Consider the following 24,565-nt stretch of genomic DNA (forward strand, 5'->3'; position numbering starts at 1 on the left):
TGTCTGTTGGTCATGCTGGCTGGGGCTGGTGGGAGCTGGAACACAACAACATCTGGTGGGCCCACAGCATGAAGAAGGCTGGGTTAGAGCAACAGGAGGTCCCTTGGTCGGAGGTAAAGTATGTGGGACAGTCTGCGCTCAGCCATTGAGTGGGTGATACCTTATGCATCCTGTCTCACAGCAGGTTTGGTTCACTTTAGAATCTCAATTGAAAAAGCTCCTTACGTGTGTCCCATTGACCTTAAAAATAATCAGCACCAGAAATGATCAGACAGAAATATGTCCTTAGGGATTAGCAACTGTGTTTACACAGCAATCACACATCATTTCTGGTGCCCTAAGCAGCCTATCATAAACGATCCAGAATATGAACTCAACAACAAAATCCAAGGATGTCTGTTACATTGTACCGGAACATTTCTTTCTGCCAACGTCTTCCCTCCTTATCTGGGTTTGAGCCTTAGAGGCTGCCACCTCACTGGAAGCTCATGTAACGAGTCCTTGAGCCCAGCCATGAGAATGTCTAATTCCCCCAGTGGTCCAAGAAACCTCCACAGCAAATCATCCTTGTAAAAAAAATCTTACGCAGTCATACCCTTAGACCTACTCACACCATGCTTCTGTAAGTCAGCTGGCTACGTGGCTAGGTCACACCAGCAGATAAGCTACCTGCAGCACAAGATGAAATGGAAAAACAAATATTGTAGTAATAAAACATATTAAGTAAATCAAGCATTGGGAAGCCATGAATATGTTTGGGCTACACAACTCACATCATCCCTGACCATTGGCAATGATGGCTGGGCCTAATGACATCTGGAGGGCCACAGGTTTCTCACTCCAGAACTAAATAATGCTTAGCTTCATTGCTACATCTGTTTCTCTGCATTGCCACCACAAGTCTAACTATCTGCTTTGTTGAGCTAAGAGGGTTTCACAATATGTAATGGGATTCACCTATCCCATTTCTTTTAAGCCCACAGAAATATTGCACATTGGATCGTCTTGATTCTCTCCAGTTAAAAGTTGGGAAAATATTTACATTAAGATATCGGAGATGATGTGCTGGTAAAGGCTGATCGTAAAGCGGGCATAAGGAATCTGTGGCTCTCTAAATGTTGGTCTACGTGTCGATGACCATTGGGCATGCTGGTTTGGGGTGCAAGGACTGATGGAAGTGAGCACAGCAACATCTGGAGGGCTTGGAGTGTAAGAAGGCAGTGGGTTCTGTTCTGACCTGTCCTCATTACAATCAGCTCTATTTACATTCTGCTGCAGTTCGGTTTCTCCAAATACTATATTTGCCTTGTTGTCTGCCTTTATGTTATGCAGCTAACCCACATTTCAAACAAAGGAAACAACCAAAAAGCAATTACTTTCTGCGGATTAAAAAAACCAATAACAATGTGAATATTGATCATATATGCTTGACTGATTTCTGCTCCTGACCAGATGAACATGCAAACTGTGGCAATTTCCACTTCCTTTTCCATCGTAATTTCCTAGCATCCCTTGGAGGGCCATGGGTTCCCCATACCTGCCGTTGTCCTGCACCCCTGGCCTACCTGGCAGCAAGTCAGTACTGTATACCAAAACCAAAGTCCAAAGTCAGGAAACACATTCCAGGGTCAATCCAAGTAGCCAAGTCTAAAGTCCAGCAGTCAGGATACAGTCCAGAGTCAAACCAGAAGCACAGTCCCATAGAGTTCCAGAAACAACCAAGCCACAGTCCACCAACATGGGCAGTTGAGCAGAGACAGCCCCGCATCTCTGCTGCCCTTTTGTACTTTGCCTGCTGATTGCAGCATCTGGGCTTGATGAGACATGTGACCCTCACCTGCTCCAAGCCTCCTCCAGCTGAGGAATCACACACCTCTTCCCAGAGCTAGCAAGACCCACCTGGCCAAGTAGGGAGCTGGGCTGTGGGCCCTTGCTTGCCTCAGCCTCCTGCAGTGCCCAGCCTGCTGCTCCCTACACCTCAGAGCCCTCCGTGTTCATGAAAAGAGGGGACTCTCTGACTCTGGTGATGGGTCCTGCTGCTCTGGTTCCTGTGTCCTGACCCCCATCTCCTCACTATGCTCCGTCACCCTGTGAGTACAGTGGTACCTCGGGTTAAGAACCTAATTCGTTCTGGAGCTCCGTTCTTAACCTGAAACTGTTCTTAACCTGAGGTACCACTTTAGCTAATGGGGCCTCCTGCTGCCGCCGTGCCACCGCCGCACGATTTCTGTTCTCATCCTGAAGCAAAGTTCTTAACCTGAGGTACTATTTCTGGGTTAGTGGAGTCTGTAACCTGAAGCATCTGTAACCCAAGGTACCACTGTACTTCTTTCCCCTGCTTGCCCCAGTGTGTCCCAGTCCTTGCTGGGATCTTCCTCCTCCCCAGTGTCCTACCAGTTCATGACAGCAGTAAATGGATATCCGATACCATTTTGATGCAGTATGGTAGGGTTTTTATATCCTTAACTTTACAGTGATAAAGGAAAAACTGCCGCTGATCCTTCTTCGGGGACAATTTGTTTTAGTGGTCCCGTCCCCCCCCCATAGAGAGTTGATATGTTGCTGTTTGTATGACACTATATTGCTTAATGCGGCTCTATTTTTGTAGACCAGATGCTTGCTGGTTGGCAGGGGATTAGCAGTGTTATCTTTGTGGATAATTGGAAGGTTTGAGAATGAGGCTTGTATGTGAAGCATTGCTAAGGGTGTGTTTGGGAGAAGTTAGTGGGCAGGGCTATGGGCACAGCTGCTACTTCACTTGCTTTGTTTACTTGTTAATGAGTCTGCTACTTTCACAAGCTCCATTCATTCTGCACTTGTTAACAAATCAATCTTTTAGTGTGACAACTCCTACACTATGGAACTCCCTGCCTATTGACATGAGGCAGGTGCCTTCACTAAACAGTATTATTTTCAGCATCTACTAAAAAAAAATTAAGCAAGCTTACCCAGACATGCAAGTACTTTAATCTGAAATTTTAAGCTTATTGTGTATACTTTAAATCTGTTGACTTTATTTATGTTTTGATTCTTAACTTTTTTTTTTAAACTTTTATGGACAGTTTGAATGTATTTTTTAGCATTCTTGTAAACTGCTTAGAGGTTTAATTTACAATTAAGTGGTATACAGATTCTGTGAAATAAAACGTAGAGAAATATGTCCCCATCTGCTAGCCGCTGCCACGAGCAAGTTTTGCAAGTCGCTGAGCCGCGCGGCACATCTTTGAGCACGAGTGCATTGCAGAGTACATTGCAGTGCAACATGGAGAACTGTGTTTAAAAACCCTGCTGCAGACTTACAGCATAATTTTTATTGGCCTACTTTTCGTTTCAGCGCCTTAGATTTAAAGTGGGGATATTGATGTGTTCAATCTGTGGAAAGCGAAGCGCCGTAACTGATGAGGCCTAGTTCAAAGCTGTGCACCGCCTAGTCCCAGATGGCTGGAAGTTAGCAGTGTCTCTTGTTAATAGAGATGGTGAGGAAAGCCTTCTGCACTTGGAGGAGTATGTTTCTCTCCAGTCAGCCTTCAAATGTACATGCGTATATATGTGCAGCACACAAACAAAGAGAGCTCACAATATGAGAGAGACAAGACCCTTCTGGACACAGGGTACGATTTTAGGTTTTCACCATACATTTCCATAGAAGCATTAAGAATGTGCTTAACATCCCCATCTTGCAGTTAATGGGACTTCATAGTATTGATCGTTGGCTGACTCATGCCCATCAGCTTTTGCTATGGTATAAGTGCATAAAACGCTTAATTACAAGGAGGGATCTGGGCATGTTTCCTCAAGCTATTACATGTCACATTTCCCCAGCATTCAAAATGTGTTTTTTTGGGTGGGAGTGGGGTGTCCCTGGGAAAATGTGATCTGTTTCACTGGGTAGCAAATGCACTGCTCTCTTTCTCCTTGATGTGTAGAATGGGATCTACTACCCATTCCTTTTTTAAAATGAAAGTGCCAGGAGTTTAATCTGGGATCTTTTGCATGCAAAATGTTTGCTCTACTGTTGTAGAAGTCGGCCTTTGCCAAGCTGGTGCCCTCCAGATGTTCCAGACTACACATTTCAGAATCTGGTAATGGGCCCTGCAGGATTTATGCCAGCCTTTGCCAAGCTAGTGCCTTCCAGATGTTTTAGATTATGACTTCCATCAGCACCTGGATTATGACTTCCATCAGCACCTGGATCCAGTGAGCCTGGCAGAAACGAAACACAATGGTCAGGCTCACGTAGGCTGTGAGAAAAGCTCTGGGAAAGCCTTTGTGCGGTGATGCTAAGTCCAAGGGGAGCTGGTGGCTTTCAATGCCACATGCAGAAACATAGCACACCCCAAGAAGTATTCAGAAACTTAGATGTCCCCAGTGCCTGATCCTTGGCATGCCTGCATTTTTTGTACAGCTTGGGAGAGACGGAGGGGGCAGAATATGCTCTTTCCCTATTGGCTATCAAGATGGTTTTGTAAATACGTTTTTTGGCTGTAGCTGCAAAAGTGATCTTGCCACTTAAAAGCCGGTGGTAAAATATGCAGCGCTCGTAGAGAGGGTGTGGAGGGCAACCCGTGATATATGGATATATATTCGCATCTTCATGCCTGTGGATCCCTGAAGAATAGAACCAGCTGTGTCAGGAAAGGAGGCTAGCAGAGAGATCAGATAGATAGATAGATAGGCAGATAAAATAGGTTAGGTAGGTAGATAAGCAGATAGACATTTAGATTAGGAAGGTAAGTAGGTGGATCGATAGGCAGCTAGATAGTACTGGAGATCTGGCCATAGGAGGGTTAACACCCAACCAAACCTCAAGGAAAGAAAAAAAGGATCAATGGGCTTGGCACAGCAAGAGCAGGAGAGGGGGAGCAGAGATCTAGAGAGAGAGATCAAGGGAGGAGAGAGAGAGAGAAAGAAGAAAGCAGATGCAGCAAGGTGGATGCACTGAGAAGTAGCTAGAGGAAGAGGCACAGGGAAGACCTGCTGAGCACCTCAACTTGCAGAGTCCCCTCCGGGCAGTTTCTTTTCCCTTGGCACTGGAGAGAAGCAGGGCAAGGGCTTCTTCGTGTTGCCCAAGCATCGGTGCCGGATAGCGAAGACTCAAAGGAAGCCAGGAGGATCTCACCTCTTTTCTAACAAGTGAGTACACAGCTTTTGAGAAGTAAAACAAAAAATAGAAATGGTATCGAAACAAGAGGAGGGTTCCCTGTCTCCCCCCCCCCCCAATGTGGCTCAAAGGGGGTTTTTCAAGAGGGTGTGTGTATGTGTGTGGAGTTCCTCCTAGAGTGATAAAATTCAGTAGGCAAGGCTCCTGCCTGCTTTTAATTGCTGTACCGAGGGGAGAATTTCAGCAGATGCTGCTTCACTCTCTTGTATTCTTCAGAGGCAGGGAAGTAAGAGATCGGAAAGGGCTGCGTCTTTATTCCAGCTCAGAGACAGTTCTGTTCAGTGTGAGGCAGATGGGCTGGAACGGGAGGCGGGGGGGAAATGACACCTTCCACAATGGGACAGAATCTGAGCATCTTCTCTTTGGGCAAGCGATGAACAGCCGTGGATATGTTATGGCTTTACTTTAACGATGTATTTGAATGTTGAGTGTTCTATAGCTATATTGTAGCTTCTATTTTATAAGCTCTGCCATATGATTTATAAATATAGATTTTCTTCATTGTGATACTTGGCTTACAAGGGTTATTATGTACGCAACCCTTTGCAATAAGGAAATGACTATTCTTTTAAAGAAAGAATGATCTTGTGGAGAGAACGAGTGCAGCCTGGAAGCAAGCGGGGGTAGGGGGCTCAAGAGAATTCTGGGAAGGAGGGGCAAAGGCACAAACCTTGCTCACACAGCAATCTTTCTGGTATACATGCGGAAAGGCTTAAAAGCTAAAGAAGCAAATCACAGCTGAAACAAAACAGCATTCTTCCTTCTGTAGCAATGATCTATCCTTTCCCCCTACCCACTCTCAGTTTTGTAGAGCTTGCTAATGTTTTATATTTTAATTATGAGTGTAGCTGATGCATGACACAAGCGCCACAGTAGAAATTAAAAGCCATGTTCAATGTTAATCTTCAGCATGCTATAAAACCATGTGAGTTCCACCCAACCCCAGCTCTGAGTGATTCCCACCCCCTCCCAAATTCCGAAAATGGCATCTTAACATTGCAAAGTCTTTCTGATTCTGAATCCACTACTAAAACATATGTGATTTTATTGGCTGCTCGGATGGATCAAACTTCACACCTCCAAGCTGTGTGTGTTCTGTTCAAGAAAGCTGCCATACTCAACCCAGCTAGGGACAAGGGCACCCATTTGTGTGCAACCCCACATTCGCAACAAATGGGGTGGTTGGACTCATTTTGTCACAAAGAGCACCTGGAATATTGCACGCCACCATAAGCCACTTATATGTGGGTTGATTGGTAGTGTTCAAATAATTCGCTTCTGCTTGCAGCAAATAAAATTATTCATTCAACATGAGCAGGGAAAAGCAATATAAAAGCAGCTGCTACAGGCAAGGCAGTTGTGTGCATCAGATCATACTGCAACCTTTGCCAAACTTGTTCCTTCCAGGTGTTTTGGACTAGAATTCCCATCAGCCCCTGCTGGCTTGGGGTGCAGCTTTAGTCCCAAAACTAGTCCAGAGTAAATGATTTACTACCACAGCCTAATGATGCTAAGATTGGAAATAGATTATAACTTTTTGTTTATTGTTTATTATTTATTAATTTTATATCCTGCCCAGGACAGCAAACAATAGGTGGGGGGAAGAGTAAAAATATCTTTAAAACAATTCCAATACAGAGGCAGACTGGGAAAGATTTCAACTTAAAAAGCTTGCTGAAAAAGGAAGGTCTATAGGCATCAAAAAGACAACAAAATTGGTGCAAATCTAGTATTCTATTGCAAATATTAATATTGTGCAGCTTGAAGCAATACGATGAATAAAAACTCTTGGAATAAAAATTGTCCAGACCCAAAATATGGTTTTAAAGCTTTACTAACAGAACTCTGTTCAAACAGTCTCAAAAACAAATAATGATACATCCAAATAGTTACATAAAAGCACATGTTCAGCTTCTTACAAATATGAAATACTATTTATAATCAGAGCTGACACACAGAGCTCTGTCTCTCCCACATCCATTAATCTGGAGGCTGTTTTCTTTCCAGGGGAGACATTAGAACACCTTTGTCTTCACCTTTGGCTTGAGAACACAGACTCCCTCAAAAGGGTGATTTGTAACTGAATAAACCTCCCATGTGATCTACAGTTAAACACCACAAGAGAGAGCAGCAGAGATACATCCTAAGTTAATGATCAACCTATTGCTCAGAAAGCTCTTCAGTGGAATTTCCCCAATGTTCCCTTTAGCAATACATATTCAGAGTCATTTTCCATTTCAATGTACAATTAAACAATTCTACTTAACATATTCAAAAGGAAGGAATTCCAAAGGGTAGGTGCTACCATGCTAAAGTCCCAATTCCTACTTTGTGTGGGATAGTTCTCCTGATAAGATGGTATCTGCAGGAGGCTTCCTGTTTCCCGTGCACCAGGAACAGAGTCTCCCAACACTGCGGGAGCGAGACAGACCAAGATAATCAGATAATGATGGGGGAATTTCATTATCTGCATTCCTCTTTGGTTGAAAGAGGAACCAGGCTCTCATCGCAGTTTGCCTGGCAGTCTGGCACTCGCTTCCCCATGGAATGTGAGGGCAGGCAAAGGCACTAGGTGCACGGAGCGCTCTGGCTGCCATGACCCCTGCCCCACCAATCCCATTCCTGGAAGCACAGGTTACCCTGCAGGAATTCAGCAGGTTCAGATTTCCTGGATGAAGATACAGTCTGCAGGTGGGGAAACTTGCATCTGTTCAACATGCCACTGTTAAAAGTGCAGAGGGAGGAAATACAACCTTAAAAGAGATACTTCAAATCCAGTCTATGATTAATCAACAACTTCAAAATGCAGTCCAGGCCTGCCCTCCCTTTTCACCACCATTCTCTTTAAATGTTCTGTTCCCTCCTTCCAGCTTTTTCCAGGCTGGTTGCAGCAGCTGAGTCCTGTCAAACAAAGGTGGGCATTTTAATTCACCAAAACAAGAGGCTTAAGAGCTTTGGGGATGTAATGAACTAAAGAGGGTCAAGTAGTGCTTGGCAGAGGCTTTCTCCACGATGGATTGGTGGTCAGGGTTAAGGCTTGTGCCTGCTGAAGGAGAAAGGGGTCTTGAACCCAGACACCCAGAGTGACCTAGAGTTAATCCAGTCTCATGCCAATGTAATCTGAGCCATTTACATCACAGAGGAGCTTTACAGATCCTGATGTCACTGTTAAATTAACTTGTTTCATGCTGGTACCCAACAGAGTCTGATAAGTGCAAGTTGCCAGCCATAACCCATTCCTGAACATTCCATTTAATGCAATTTCAAATGCACACAATTTGACCAATCCAGGCTAATGGGCAAGTAAGGAACTGGGAACTAACTCTAGTATCTTACCCTCACTGGAGTTGCATTGGTGTGTGAGGGGACATTGGCTGTGTTTGATGCATCATGATCTAATGTAATCTTTCCTGCTTATTAGAGCTGTGGCTGGCATATGGATTCAGTTCTCAAGACACGATACAGAAGTGCTTAGGCAGAATAATAGTAGACTCTTCACTTGAGCACGGTACATTAAGGCTTGAATCCATTGTGCCTAAAATATGCTCAGATTGACAATCTAGTGCATGCTTTCCGAAATGGCTATTTGTACAAGATTTGGTTGATAAAGAGATTCTTAGGAGTAAATCGCATACCCGATATATAAATTATCATATGAATGACAGAAGTCTTTTGATACCTCTTATTATGATCCACAAAAAAAGTACAAGACCCTTATAATTCTCACAGTTCAGGCTGTATTAAGTTAATAGCATCAACTGATAATGGCCTCCCATTCTTGAAATTCTGAAAATATTGGGCAATTAGCTTCGGGAATTTTAGTCCTTAATGTGAGTGGTCTATTTGTCTTGTACCTGCCAGGGTTTGGGAGAACCATTTTAAGGCCGTCTTTAACCATCATCAAAAGGTTCCTATAAAATGGTTCCTATAACTTGCAGCTATATCTGCCTCCTGGTATTCCTCAGTGGGCAATCAACAGGTCCAGATGATATATGAAACAACATCAACCTCTTGGTTGGCTACTCTTTTTTCACTTATTGATAAATCTGGACTATTTCCCCACTTATTAATAAAACGTGACTGAAAGCAATCTTGTGTGTGTGGTACAATTTTATGATGGTATGATGGTGTCTTTATGAGTGTGTGTTTCTGTGTGCGCGCACACATACGAGAGAAAAATGAAATTATGTGTATGTTTGCTGTGTGTGCTGGTGAAGAAGGTAGAGCTGGAGGAGTGAATATCCTGAGCAGGGATAAATTGGGATACAAGAGACAATGGAAGACAAGGCCCTGGAGAGCTTTGAAGGGACAAGAAGCATGTGCAGGATCCGGGAGCGGACAGGAAACTAGTGCAGGGATCTGAGGCAGGGCTTGTCCCATGATTTCCTACTTTTACCTCTGTTCATTTCATCTCTTCCTATTTCTCCAGGCCCCTTTCTCTCAGATGGGGAGATGCCAGACAGCTGGAACACATCTTCAGACAGCTTAGAAGCACGAACTGCAGGCATTATTGTGCCAGTGGTCTTCTCCCTCATCTTCTTCGTGGGCACAGTAGGGAACGGCTTGGTGCTGGTTGTGCTGCTGCGCAATGGACAGGTGAAATACAACACCACCAACCTCTTCATCCTTAACCTGGCGGTGGCAGACCTGTGCTTCATTGTCTTCTGTGTCCCCTTCCAGGCCACCATCTACACGCTGGATGGGTGGCTCTTTGGTGCCTTTGCCTGCAAGGCAGTGCACTTTCTCATCTACCTCACCATGTATGCCAGCAGTTTCACCCTGGCAGCTGTCTCGGTGGACAGGTAAGTATAAGCACTCCTCCTCTCTGGCATGTCTCCCTCTCTGTTCTCCAAACCAATATATTGCTTGATCAATAGAAGAATACTACTTCTTCCATAGGAAGGAATAGAGGACAAAAAATATTGCTCCTTTGAATGCCTTTCAGGGATGGGAGAGAAATTTGATCCACTTTGAATTTAAAGGTGAACCTACCAAATTTGCGCTTGGGAACAGAAACACAGCTCTGTTTCCAAAGTCACGCTTTTCTGAATTTTGCAGTCAGTTTTCCAGTGTACAAAGATGCATATACTAAAGTAAAGTGTTTATTAAAATGCACACATCACCAAAAATAGCATACAAAAATGGATTGTATTAGGGAAGATTGGTTATAAGAAAAGATTGTATAGAAAAATATTTATAGCAGGAGAAATTTTCACTAAAATGCTGATGAATTTTCATGATAATTTAAAATAAATGAATGAATCTTAAATTGCTACAAAATGAGGAGAGCTGAATTTAAGACTGGAAAAATGAAAGATCCTTCCAAACCTGCTCCACATAAATTTCTCAATACCCTTCTCAAGTTTTCTCCATTCCTTTGTCCTTAGCAACCTAATCCCACTTAGCACCTCTTGCTGTTTCTGCATAGGGGGCACCTTAATAAACTCGTGCCTGAACATGCAGTCTCCCAGTTCACTTGGATTTTTGGCATTCCTCAGGCATATGTGTTTCTGCACTCAGTTTTCTGTATTGATGGAGGAAGGAAACACATTGTACACATATGAAAATATTTGTGAATTATGGAAGCTCTTCCTAGATCTGCACAAGTTGTTGTGGGCCCCAATTTGGAGTTTTCGTTGGCAGTTTAAACTTGAGATGTTTTGGGAAGAGCCTAGAAAATAACTCTGTTGGCTTGTCACCAAGGTCACACCCTCACCAGGCATTTAAAGCACATAGCTTCCATCAAAGAATCATGGGAACTGTAGTTTACCCCCTCATGGAGCTACAATTCCTAACACACTCAATAAACAACACTTCCCAAGGTTCTTTGGGGGAAGTCATGTGCTTTCCCAACATATGGTATGGCTGTGACCCGAGATAATATGTGGAAATGAGAATAAGGAGGTCAGGCACTGAAGCAACCGTAGGAAAGGGAAGGTGATGTTTATGGGGCTTCTCAAAATTTATTGTGTTCAAGAAACTAACCCCTTTACCCCACACCCACTCTGCTTCCAGGTATCTGGCTATCCGTTACCCCCTGAAATCCCGGGATCTCCGGACCTCTCGCAATGCAGCGCTTGCCATTGTAATGATCTGGACGCTGTCGCTGCTTTTTGCAGGGCCATATCTCAGCTACTACCAAATAGTCCACTACCAGGAGGTGCCCATCTGTGTCCCTATTTGGGAGGACCAGCGCCGCAAGATCTTGGACATCCTCACCTTCGTATTTGGCTACGTCCTCCCAGTCTTTGTCGTCAGCCTGGCTTACGCTAGGACCATTAAGTTCTTGTGGACCGCTGTAGATCCCATTGAGAGGATCTCGGAGTCCCGTAAAGCCAAGCGCAGGGTCACCAAGATGATCATAGCAGTGGCTGTCCTCTTCTGCCTGTGCTGGCTGCCCCACCACCTAGTGATCTTGTGCTTCTGGTTTGGCTATTTCCCCTTTAACCGGGCCACCTACGCCTGCCGCTTGGCTTCCCATTGCCTGTCCTACGCCAATTCTTGCCTCAACCCAATTGTCTACGCTCTCATCTCCAAGCACTTCCGCAAGAGATTCAAGCAGGTCTTCACCTGCCTCCTCATTCAGGACAAGAACAAGAAGAAGCGAGCAGGCAACAAGGTCCACGTAGCCAATGTCAACAATGGTTTAGCCAACCATACAGCAGGCTTCTGTGGAGGGAACACTGAGGTAACCCAACTCCATGAGGAAAATATCCGATGCTACCAGGGCCTGTTGCTGAAAGAAACTGAAGGGGGGGTGCCTGAGGCATGGTCTCATCAGTTAGAAGACACGGCCATCTCGGATCAGAGAGAGCTAATGAATGAAGAAGGTTCTGGGGCAACTGACAACAATCTACCGGCTGTGACAACACACGAGGGACTGTAACCTACTAATTATCCATGGCAGATGATTTAAATGGAGGGCAGTGCCTCTGAGCATCACAGTCCTATCCCCATCAGCATCAGATGTGGAATGGGTTGGCTTTAGATAGCTTTTCTCAAAACACACAAACTACCCAGAATTTCTCAATGAGAATGTCAACGTTTCCCAGCTGAGACTGCATTTTAATGGTTCCATTTACACCCTGTCCTTGGGTAATGGCTACAAAAACTATTAATGAAGCCACCAAATGGTTGTAGAAATAAGGGGTGCATAGAGATGTACCCAGCAGTGAAGGGATGGTCAGTTGGGTCAGAGAATTTATTAATGTCTCTTGACAAGAGTGGATGGTCCCAGACTAGCTAATGGCGATGGCGCTAAAACATGAAAAAGCCATCCCTAGATCTGGAAGATCTAGCTGAATAATTACAAACTGGTGGCAAACAACCTCTTTCTCAGCAAAGTTATTCAGCGGGTAGTTGCTGACCAAATCCAGGCATGGACCTTCTGTCAGAATGGAAAGTGGGTGTCACTGTTTTGTGGTGGTTCCTCTCCTGTTTGGGAGGTCCACTTCAAAAAGTGATGCTTAGAATTATTGTTCAGTCCTGTGGAGCCTTCACTGTGGGGTTTCACAGGGATTCATCATATCCCTCCATGGATTTACTGAATCAGTGCCTGATTGCAGTAAACAACTGGATGAGGGAAAACATCTGAAACTCAATCCAGTTAAAACAAAATAACCCCCCCCCCCTTCCAGTAGCACCTTAGAGACCAACTAAGTTTGTTATTGGTATGAGCCTTTGTGTGCACTTTTTGGAGTGGACCACCCAAACAGGAGAGGAACCGCCGCAAAACAGTGACGCCCACTTTGCTGGAAGGATTCCCCCCCCCCCCCGACTATGGCAGACCAACATGGCTACCTACCTGTAACTCAATCCAGCTAAGCCAGAGATACTGCTACTAGGTGGTTCCTTGGTCCAGGTAGGTGATGTGCAACTGGATCTCCCCACTGTATAATCAGATGCACAGATTGGGGATACTTCTTGTTCCATTGCTGTGACCGGAGATGCAAATGGCATAGAATGCCTTCTTTCAGCTCTACCTGTCAGCCCAGCTATGACTTATGGCTGGATTACTGCAATGCATTGTATGTGGAGCTGCCTTTGACAATGGTTTGGGGAAACTGCAGCTGGGGCAAAATTCAGCAGCCAGTTTATTGGTGGAGACCAGGTGCTTTGAACATGTAACACCAATTCTGGCTTGATTACAGAGGATACCAATGTGTTTCTTGGTTCAATTCAAAGTGCTGATTCTGACTTGTAAAGCCTTATACAGATTGGGATCCCATTTTCTACAAGACCCCTCTTCCCATACGAGCCTGACTGGAGCCTGAGGTCATCATCAGAGGCCTTATTCTGTGTTGTCCAGAAAGTGGTAAGAACAGGTCTTCTCAGTACTGGCTCCCACATCTGTGAGCTGCTTTCTCCAGAGTGGCTTGCCTGGCATCAACACCAATGTATTTTCATTGCCAGATGAAGCTGTCTTTCTTCTCCTGGGCAGTATTAATTTCTGCAGCAGTTGATGGTATTTTAGCTAGTTAATTCTTTGGTGGGGAGCATGGAGTGGGGGCGGGATTTGTTATTTTGGGGTGGTTGTTGTTGTTGAGGAACATCAACACTTTTTGATGTTGCTACAAGTATTATAACTGGTTTTAAACATTTTTGTACCGTGTGCTGCTATTTTTGTAAGTTGCTTTTGAGATGTTCTGTGGAAAGTGACTGATAAATTCAATAAATAATGATAATAAAAGCAAAAATACCTGGAAAGAGAAGAGGTTGTTGAGGTTTTTGTTTGTTTGATCAGCCCCTTCCTGCACTGATACATGTACATCCTGTGGATTGCTGTTTCCTCTTTGCCCCACCACCTCTGTCTTCAGACATGTCTGCTTTGTTTCCTCCCCTCTCCGCAAGAGACCACATGTCTATTGAACCAAAAATTTGTTCAGTGCTTTTATTTTATATTTTTAAAGACTCTCTGCAACACCAGGTTGGTGCTGTTCTGAGAAGTGAGGAAGTTGCCTTTCAGAGTGACACGGGGGATGGCTGATAGCACAAGTCTTGCTCCTGCTGAAAGCCAGAACACAGACCCACAAAAAAATGTCATTGCGTGCATCCCCCAGTCCCTTACAGGAATATGTCTACTATGGGCTCCATATGCCCTTTTTCTTGTGCATTTGTGATTATTTGTGCTCATGACAGAATCAAGGTGGTTATACGTGATCCCACTGTCCAACTGTTTACGCTTGCAAAAGTTTTGAGGTGGGCACACTGCTTCATTTCCAAATGATTTGTGTCCCATAGTTTCCTGCTGAAATCCTGTAACTTTTCATACTGCAAACGTTCTGGGTTTGTGTGTCCTGCTTTTGCAGCACTATAATGTAAGAATGTCAGGTTCGCAAGAATGCAATAACATGGGGAAAGCATCACCAAAGAACTATGAAAGCAGAATGATGGATGGATGGTCCAGTATAAACCCACCACTAATGTACTATTATCTCACCAGTGATGCATTGCAGCCTGCGAGAAAGACACCAATCAGGAGGGACCCAGAGGTGCTGAAGGATTCAGGCTCAGAGCTTGAACATTTGAGGGGGGGCAAGGAGAAATTTCAGGGGAATAGGAAAGGAAAGTGTGTCTTCCCCACTCTTGCTTCTGTATGTGTGCATGTACCATGCTGAGCATGTTTGCTTGGGAGTAGAGTCTTTTATCAGATTCAGGAGTATGCATTTAGTTTAGCATGTTTAGAATCATGCTTTGGGTTCAGATCAATGCAGCTGGCTTCCAAGTAGACATGGTTAGAACAAGATTGGTAGATCAGGGGAAAGCTGTGGTCGTAGTGTATCTTGACTTTTGACAAAGTCTCCCATGGTATTCTTGTTGTGAGGAAGCTGGTAAAATGTGGGTTGAACGAGGTAACTGTTAGGTGGATTTGTAGCTGGTTGACTTATCGAACCCAAAGAGTACTCACTTGTCATGGTTCCTTGTCATCCTGGAAAAAAGAGATAAGTGGGGTGCCGCAGGGTTCGGTCCTGGGCCTGTTGTTCAACGTCTTTATAATTGACTTGGATGAAGGAATTGAGGGGATGCTCATCAAATTTGCAGATGACACCAAACTAGGAGGGGTAGTTCATGTCGCAGAAAACAGTATCAGAATTCAAAGTGACATCAACAGACTGGAGAACTGGGCCCAAGCTAACAAAATGAATTTCAGTAGGGACAAATGTAAGGTTGTGCACTTAGGCAAAAAGAACCAGATGCACAAATATAAGATGGGGGACACCTGGCTTACTAGCAGTATTTGTGAAAAGGATCTGGGGGTCTTAGTGGACCGCAAGCTTGTAATGAGTCAACAGTGTGATGCAACAGCAAAAAAAAAAAAAAAAAAAAAAAGCTAATGCTTTCTATGCTGCATCAACAGAAGTATAGTGTCCAGAATCCAGATCAAGGAAAGTAACAGTACCACTCTGGTACTGGAATGCTGTGCCCAGTTCTGGGCGCCACGATTTAAGAAGGATGTTGACAAGCTGGAATGTGTGCAGAGGAGGGCAACCAAGATAATCAAGGGTCTGGAAACCAAGGTTTACGAGGAACCGTTGAAGGAGCTGGGTATGTTTAGCCTGGAAAAGAGGAGACAGAGAAATATAATAAAGGTGAAGGTAAAGGGACCCCTGACCATTAGGTCCAGTCGCAGACGATTCTGGGGTTGCGGCACTCATCTCGCTTTATTGGCCGAGGGAGCCGACGTACAGCTTCCGGGTCATGTGGCCAGCATGACTAAGCCGCTTCTGGAGAACCAGAGCAGCACATGGAAATGCCGTTTACCTTCCCACCGGAGCGGTACCTATTTATCTACTTGCACTTTGACGTGCTTTTGAATTGCTAGGTTGGCAGGAACAGGGACTGAGCAACGGGAGCTCACCCCGTCACAGGGATTCGAAATGCCGACCTTCTGATCAACAAGCCCTAGGCTCTGTGGTTTAACCCACAGCGCCACCCGCATCCCAAGAGATATAATAACCATCTTTTTTATATATATATAAATATTTATTAAAGTTGTCACAGTATTACATAATGAAAAAGAAAAAATACAAAATAAAAAACAGTTAAAAATAATTCCATCTTTTCGTCACTTATCTTTCATTTACTTGTTTCCCGGACCTCCTCATACCTCCCTTTTTTGTATTCCAGTTCAATTTATTAGTTCAGCAATTCCTTTCCCTCCTTATTATCCTGATCTTTAATCTTAATATATTGTAGCATTAATTTTTTACCTATTAAAAATCCAATTTTTCCATATTCTTTTATACCATTACAGCTAGAAACCACTTAACTTCAATCAAACATCATTCTAACATTCATTAATTTTGCAATATTTCTGTAAATAGTCTTTAAATTTCTTCCAATCTTCTTCCACCGACTCTTCTCCCTGGTCTCGGATTCTGCCAGTCATTTCCGCCAATTCCATGTAGTCCATCATTTTCATCTGCCATTCTTCCAGAGTGGGTAAGTCTTGTGTCTTCCAATACTTTGCAATAAGTATTCTTGCTGCTGTTGTAGCATACATAAAGAAAGTTCTGTCCTTCTTTAACACCGATTGGCCGACTATGCCCAGGAGAAAGGCCTCTGGTTTCTTCAAGAAGGTATATTTAAATACCTTTTTCAATTCATTATATATCATCTCCCAGAAAGCCTTAATCCTTGGGCACGTCCACCAAAGGTGAAAGAATGTACCTTCAGTTTCTTTACATTTCCAACATTTGTTATCGGGCAAATGGTAGATTTTTGCAAGCTTGACTGGGGTTATGTACCACCTGTATATCATTTTCATAATATTCTCTCTTAAGGCATTGCATGCCGTAAACTTCATACCTGTGGTCCATAACTGTTCCCAGTCAGCCATCATTATGTTATGTCCAACGTCTTGTGCCCATTTAATCATCGCAGATTTCACCGTTTCATCCTGAGTATTCCATTTCAACAGCAAGTTATACATCTTTGACAAAGTCTTAGTTTTGGGTTCTAACAATTCTGTTTCTAATTTTGATTTTTCCACCTGGAAGCTGATTTTCTTATCCAAATTGTATGCCTCCATTATCTGATAATAATGAAGCCAATCACGCACTTTGTTTTTTAGTTTTTCAAAACTCTGCAATTTCAATCTATCTCCATCTTGTTCCAAAATTTCCCAATATTTCGGCCATTTGACCTCCATATTGAGCTGATATAATAACCATCTTCAAAAATATCTTAAGGGCAGTCACATGGAAGATGGAGGAAGCTTGTTTTCTCCTGCTCAAGAGGGTAAGACACAAGCCAATGGCTTCAAGTTACAAGAAAGGAGATTCCAACATCAGGAAGAACTTTCTGACTGTAAGAGCTGTTTGACAGTAGAAGAGACTCCCTTGGGAGGTGGTGGACTCTCCCTTCCTTGGAGGTTTTCATGCACAGGTTCAATGACCATCTGCCATGGATGCTTTAGTTGAGATTCCTGCATTGCAGAGGGTTGGACTAGATGACCCTTGGGGTCACTTCCAGCTCTGATACTATTATTCTAAGGCTTTTCATATGTGCAAGTGATACGCATTGCAATTCAGTTCCTGCCTCTCTCTTCTCTCTGAAAACTGCAGCATGATCATGGTGCATTTGGAGGTTAATCCTTTGCCTCTTCTGTTTTGCTGCTTTGTATTGGAGAGCCTCATTTTCAATCCTGTTCCTACTAAGCCCTAACCAGAAGGAAAGCTGGCAGCTCATATAAAAAGCTTATTATTCCATTTTCACCCCGGGAGCTATGGCTCAACAGAATAACTGAAGCTTGAGGGGAAGGGAGGATATGGAAACCTTCCTGCTTTTCTTACATGTTGTTGTTGCCATTCCAACTCTCTGCTGGTTGATGGAAACAGAAGCTACAGACGGAAAAGGTCTAATCACTCATCAGGCTGACCTTTCCGCCAGCCATCTCCCCGCTCAAATTCATTCTGAAGGCCGCGTTGAGGCAGGCAAGATTTTTATGTCAGATGGAAGTTGCTTGAGACTTTGGTTCTGAAGCTGCACACGTCTAGTTCTTTTGTCCCACTGTTGACGCCGTTCAAATAGGTTGTCCGGGTTTTGGAAACAACGCAAAAGCTTCCCAAATCTGCTGTGGCAAAAGCAGGATGAAAAGTACAGTGGTACCTCGGGTTAAGTACTTAATTCGTTCCGGAGGTCTGTTCTTAACCTGAAACTGTCCTTAACCTGAAGCACCACTTTAGCTAATGGGGCCTCCTGCTGCCGCCGCGCTGCCGGAGTACAATTTCTGTTCTCATTCTGAAGCAAAGTTCTTAACCTGAAGCACTATTTCTGGGTTAGCGGAGTCTGTAACTTGAAGCGTATGTAACCTGAGGTACCACTGTAATCCCTTTTCCAAATTGCCTTCAGTTTGCTGAAAACGCAATCATCTGTCCTCTGCCTACATTTTAATGTCCCCAGCTTGTTCCTGTGCACACGATATTGCTTACTCCACATCCTGGTGTGTCCCCAGTGCTAGTTTTTGGAGTTGCATTCACATGATGTTAGCCACAATCCACGTCAAACCTCTTCTTCCTGTTGTTGTTGACATCTGTCTTCAGAGACAATGGAGTGCACCTCCACAGGTGAAGTCAAACTGCTGCATTAGTAGCACTGAAGTGCAGTGGCGTAGCGTGGGGGTGCAGGGGGGGCCGGCCGCACCGGGCGCAACATCTGGGGTTAGGGTTAGGGGGCGCAAATCCACGGGTTAGGGGGCGCAAATTACTTGCCTTGCCCCGGGTGCTGACAACCCACGCTACGCCACTGCTGAAGTGACCGCCCCCCCCCCGGGCACAAACCTGGATGGTGTATATGGAGGTCCTGGGCTGCCCAGATGACAAGAACTCCCCGGCCTCACTGAAGTGGTCTAAATGAAAGCAGAGAAATACATTTGGCACCAGCTTGGCTTGTAGGAGTTGCTGGAAGGAGGCAAAAAAGTACCACCCAACCATCTTAGGGACTCCACTCGGGATTTCTGTAGTGTTTGCTCCCTTAGCCTTTTCTTCTCCCAAAGATACCCTGCAAGGCAGTGGAGGTTTCGGATTAAAGTTTTCCTTCTCCTAAATGGGCTACCTTCCCAAGTTGACAAGGCGCATCTGCCCCTGTAGTTTCTTGACAAATACGGCTGTTTGATGCATCCCCCCCCCCTCAAACCAGCATCACTCTACCTAGAAAAGTTAAGCCTCTTTTGCTTTGTATTTGAGCCAGGTGTGCACATTTAAGACAGCCGTTGCAAATGCCCAAATAGACACCGATGTGCAGGTGAATAGGAGTTTGGTGGGAGGTGTTCAGGAGCAGGGAAACCAAATAAGTCAGTTAGACATACTGAGGAGCTTCCTCTATGACCCTCATTCACACTATACTTTGAAAGCACTATGATACCACTTTAAACACTCGTGGCTTCCCCTCCAAAATTGTGGGAGTTGTTCTTTGTTAAGGGTGCTGGGAGCTGTTAGGAGACTACAATTCCCAGAATTCCTTGTAAATAGCAATTGATTGATAAACCCCCTCAGGGCCCCCTATAGGGGAATAGGGGTTCCCTAACAGCTCCCAGCACCCTTAACAAAGAACAACCCCCCTAATTATTTGGGGGAAGCCATGAGTGTTTAAAGTGGTATCATAGTGCTTTAAATATACAGTGCAGATGGGTTCTAGGTGAGGGATAACTCATGCTTCTATCCCAGGGGTCGGCAACCTAAGGCCCATGGGGGTCATTTAACTGGCCCATGGACCTCCGCCGCCTGATTGGGGAGTCCCAACACTCGCTCAGTCGCCTCCTGTGCGCCGTGCTAAACCGGCATGGAGCAGAGTGGGGACCGCCTTCCACGATGCTGGCTGGCTTCCCATTGGCTGCAAGAAGCTCCTGCAGCCAATGGGAAGCGGCGCACGCCTCCTCTGCGCCAAAAGGAGCACCAGAAACAGCATTTGCGCATGCATGCACACACACTCTGGCCCACCGCGGCGTCTGATGGACCGTGAACTGGCCCAAGCCACAAAAACTTCGCCGACCCCTGTTCTATCCTCTGCCTATGTGGAGTGGGAGGTGGGCAAGCCAGCCTGCCGTCTGGGATTCAGTATTGTAACTGGAAGTGAAAGTGACACAGAGGCTTAGCTTGTTCTCCGTGATAAACCAAAGCTATGGCTTGGGTTCCTCCCCCCGTCGTCCCCCCCAAATGATTAGGAGCAAGACCTCTTGGCTGGAGCCTTCCACCTCACACTAAGCCTATATGTCTGTGTAAACAAACATTACATCTTAAGAAATGGTATCGGTTTTCACTGCAGCGACCTTAATTCCAGGGAAACCAAAACCAAGATAGACACTGGATCCCCAAGACCTCTCATCATTCAGAGAACAGTATGTGCATAGCCATATGAAGGTAACAGGCTCTGTGCAGTTGTTCAAACACCATTTTGTAGGCAAGCATGCTAAAGAAAAATGTAGCATATCATTTTATATTAGGGTGGCTATCTCTATATCACCAAAAATAACAAATTAATCATCATAAAAGGACACAAATTAACCTAAAATTTGCATATGCAAATATATAGATTTAGATTTTGAAACAGAAGTAAAGAAGAGGACTGCATATTTTTTAAAAGAACATAGGAAGACTCAGATTTGCATAACATTTTTATGTTCCTATCTGCATATACCACAATTGCAAATGTGCATATTTAGAAATAATTACTGTCAGGAGTAGGAGTAGCAATAAAATCAACAGTGTCAGTGAATTTAACACTTTATTCAAAGAAACCAAAACAGCATAGGCCTAGTGAGAACAGCAACTCTTCCCAATAGGCCTTGGCCCCAATGAGACAGTTGTGAGGACTGAAGGTCCCTGCCTTCCCACTGGTCTCTAAGGCTCCTCTCCTGGGACTCAGCTATACACCTGCAAATAAAACGTTTTAATGTGTGATATGCAAATGTGGCACTAGATGGCGACAGAGTGAGCTATGCAAATTTCAATGTATTTTTCAAAAAAAAAAATTTTTTTTAAGCATTTTCACAGCGGTTTTTTTATGTGTGTAGATTCTACCTCAGTTCCTTCCCAAGCAACCCAAAGCTCTCTTGCCTTGTATCTTGTTGCTCTCCCCTCTTCGAACCCCTTTGGATTCTGGGAGAGCAGGGGGAGAGGGGAACTGGTTACAGCAAGAGGGAGAGACTCCCTGGGTTCTTCAGCAGCCTGCTGCATCTCTCTCTCCTAGCCCTCCTCCTGTCCTGATTGTGTCTGCCTCTCATTCCGGATGGCTGTCACTGTAGTGGGCTGTGACCGGGTGATGGATTTACCTCTGTCTGTTGTCCAAGCTCTGACTGCTGATAAGCAATTCCAGGGCTTTTTGGTGCTCTTTATCTTCAAATTGGACAGCTGTTCAAACAGAGGTCTGTACTCTGCAAAATAAGATACAGTGCAACCCTATTGTATGTATTTCTCCCCTGCTCTTCCTTGTTGTTTAGTCATTTAGTCGTGTCCAACTCTTCGTGACCCCATGGACCAGAGCATGCCAGGTGCTCCTGTCTTCCACTGCCTCCCGCAGTTTGGTGAAACCCATGCTGGTAGCTTCGCGAACACTGTCCAACTGTTGTCTGTTGTCCCCTTCTTCTTGTGCCCTCCATCTTTCCCAACATCAGGGTCTTTTCCAAGGAGTCTTCTCTTCTCATGAGTATTGGAGCATCAGCTTCAGGATCTGTTCTTCCAGTGAGCACTCAGGGCTGATTTCCTTAAGAATGGATAGGTTTGATCTTCTTGCAGTCCAGGGGACTCTCAAGAGTCTCCTCCAGCACCATAATTCAAAATTATGAATTATGAATCTTCCTTACTCATCCCCAATTTTCCTGTCAGTATACAGCTCCTTTGGGCATAAGAGTGTTACTCCAAATACATAATTATGAATTTATGTTTATTTTGACCATTCAGGGGCTTTGATGGTTTTGGTTTGGCTTCTGAATAGTTATTGTACAGTCTTCCCTTCTGACTATCAGACCTATGTGAAATAGACTTTCATCTTCTCCTATAATAAATAATTTCCTCTAGTCTTCCTCTGAAATGCAGCCATTTTTTTCAACATCCTGTGGCCAATATGATTTGCACAGCCCTGTACATTGTATGTTTACTTGGAAATAAGCCCCACTGAGTTCCGTGGGGTGTCCTCCCAAGTTATCATGCACAGTGTTTTGGTCTTAGATCTAGACGTGATTTTGCAGGTGATGGTTCCACCATGGAAAGATGTGTTCCTCCCTGCTCTGTGAAGTCTTCAGTGATGATATGCAGCCTCCCAGCTAGGCAACTCAAAACAAAAATCCTGTCTCCTGTTCATGTGCAAATGTCAGTTCATTTCAATGTATACTGTTTTTCTTTCTATATAAAAATAATAATCAGCATGGGTTAGCATTTGGATAGAACTAAGGCGAAAAGTGGAAAACGGACCAATTTAAATCTATCCGGCTGCCAGTCTGAAGAGATGCCCTTTTGTATCATCAATTCCTAATGATCCTGCCTAATCAAAGCAGTTGCTGAATGTTGCTTACATTCTCCAAATGGAATTCTTTGGGGAGGAACATGTCTCAGAACTGCAAAGTAGCTAGTTGTCACCATGGTGAAGCATTTTCAGATTGCAAGGAAGGGAAGAAGCAGAAAGTATCTTATTACAGGTATTATCCATGACTCATGGCTATTGCCAGGGTGGTCAAAGATATGCACAGCAGCCCTTTGAATAAACGAGCCCTTTTTCATTTATTACTTTTTGCAATTTACAATTTTCTATCGTGTTTTCCTCCCTAAGGAGATAAGAGTGGTGCACCAACCCCAACCCCCCCAAAAAACCCCAACCCATTTTGGATGGCCACCTGTCCTGGATGCTTCAGCTGATATCCCTGCATTGCAGGGGGTTGGGTCACATGATCCCTGGGCTCCCTTTCAACTCTACAATTATATGGTTCTATGTAAAATTACAAATGGTCTTACCTGATTTTTTGACTTCCTGAATTTCAAAACATATATACGTTATATGCTTGCAGTGCCGGATTTACGTATAAGCTAAACAAGCTATAGCATAGGGCCCCACTCTCTTGGGGCCTCCCACAAAAAATGTAAAGGGGAAAAAAATATTGATTCCAAAATATAAGATAAAAAAAAATAAAATAAAACCTACATACAGCAACAGTGTTTTGTGTTGTGATATAAGTAATGGGCCCTGCCTGCTAGCCGGCTCCGTAAAATAGCACGGGTTTGCTCATTTCTATATATAGGGTGCCTACATTCTGCATGGACTGGTTGCATGGCAGCATGTGCAAATGGCTTTAGATCCCTATTAGGTCCATAAATTACCATATAGCATACATTCAACACAAAAAACAGCGATAATTTGTTGTTGACAAAGGACAGCTGGACATATAAAGGGCCCCATTACCTCCAGTAGCTTAGGGCCTCATCAAACCTAAATCTGGCCCTGTATGTGCGGCTGCATTTAACATGTTTCCCCCCCCCCCCGGTCAGTCCTGAAGTTCATCAGGTAGCCAGGAGCAAGGGAGTGCCGCTGCAGTGGTAAGTCTTCCCACATTGGTGTGACTGATGTTCGCCAGGAGGTGGAGGGATGGAGTGTGGCAGAAAAGTCAGGGAGGTGCAGACACAGCAGTGGAAGTGTTGGATTGGCTCTGCTGGGGCAGCCCCAACCTCAACGCTGCCTCACCCCACAGCTTCCTGGTAAGCAGCAGTGGTATCCCTGCCAGGCGGCTGTTGCTTCAGCTCTCCTCTACTTCTTCAGCCCCTCCTGATCCAGGGTCACTGAGTGAGCTTCAGGGTTGATTGGGGTGTGAACCTGGCCTAAGTCCAACGTGCAAACCCTGACACCTCCAGAAGTGGGGGCAAAATCCGATTCAGTTCATACGTAAAGGCAAACTTGCTTTCCAAAACAAGATGTGAACCTAAACACCACCCTCCTCCAAAATTCATGCTAATTTGGAGTTTGCAGTATATTGGTACCTGGGGTTACATACGCTTCAGATTACATACGCTTCAGGTTACAGACTCCGCTAATCCAGAAATATTACCTCAGGTTAAGATCTTTGCTTCAGGACGAGAACAGAAATCGTGCTCTGGCGGCGCGGCGGCAGCAGGAGGCCCCATTAGCTAAAGTGGTGCTTCAGGTTAAGAACAGTTTCAGATTAAGAACAAACCTCCGGAATGAATTAAGCACTTAACCCGAGGTACCACTGTACAGTTAAGTCTGCAACTTACATGCATTCAGCTTGTGTGCATTATGTGTATAGCATATATATATATATATATATATATATGCTATACACATAATATATATATATATATATATATGCTATACACATTATATATATATATATGTGTGTGTGTGTGTGTGTGTGTGTGTGTGTGTGTGTGTGGAAAGGGGGCAGGCATCTGGGGATCCCAG

At 44.4% G+C, this 24,565-nt stretch overlaps 1 protein-coding gene across 2 annotated transcripts; it reads left to right on the top strand.

Annotated features, from left to right (window-relative positions):
- Positions 1-4,528: 4,528 nt before the first annotated feature.
- GALR3 (galanin receptor 3) lies at positions 4,529-12,536 on the top strand. Of its 2 annotated transcripts, XM_083464305.1 has the most exons (4): positions 4,529-5,133; positions 9,591-9,757; positions 9,842-9,963; positions 11,177-12,536. In XM_083464305.1, the coding sequence occupies exons 2-4, from the start codon at positions 9,614-9,616 to the stop codon at positions 12,045-12,047; spliced, it is 1,137 nt and encodes a 378-aa protein (XP_083320431.1). In that variant the 5' UTR covers positions 4,529-5,133; positions 9,591-9,613; the 3' UTR covers positions 12,048-12,536. The 2 variants fall into 2 exon arrangements, with proteins under 2 accessions (XP_083320431.1, XP_083320430.1); XM_083464304.1 differs by having other exon boundaries at positions 9,591-9,963.
- The last annotated feature ends 12,029 nt before the right edge of the window (positions 12,537-24,565 follow it).

This window comes from Podarcis liolepis (assembly GCF_965112155.1).
Source record: "Podarcis liolepis genome assembly, chromosome: 10".
NCBI classification, from domain to species: domain Eukaryota; kingdom Metazoa; phylum Chordata; class Lepidosauria; order Squamata; family Lacertidae; genus Podarcis; species Podarcis liolepis.

Excerpts from the sequence above, each read along its gene's own strand:
- GALR3 (XM_083464304.1), top strand. The coding sequence starts at position 9,614 with ATGCCAGACAGCTGGAACACATCTTCAGACAGCTTAGAAGCACGAACT. Across the intron at positions 9,964-11,176 it reads GCAGCTGTCTCGGTGGACAG|GTATCTGGCTATCCGTTACC; the intron begins GTAAGTATAAGC and ends CTCTGCTTCCAG.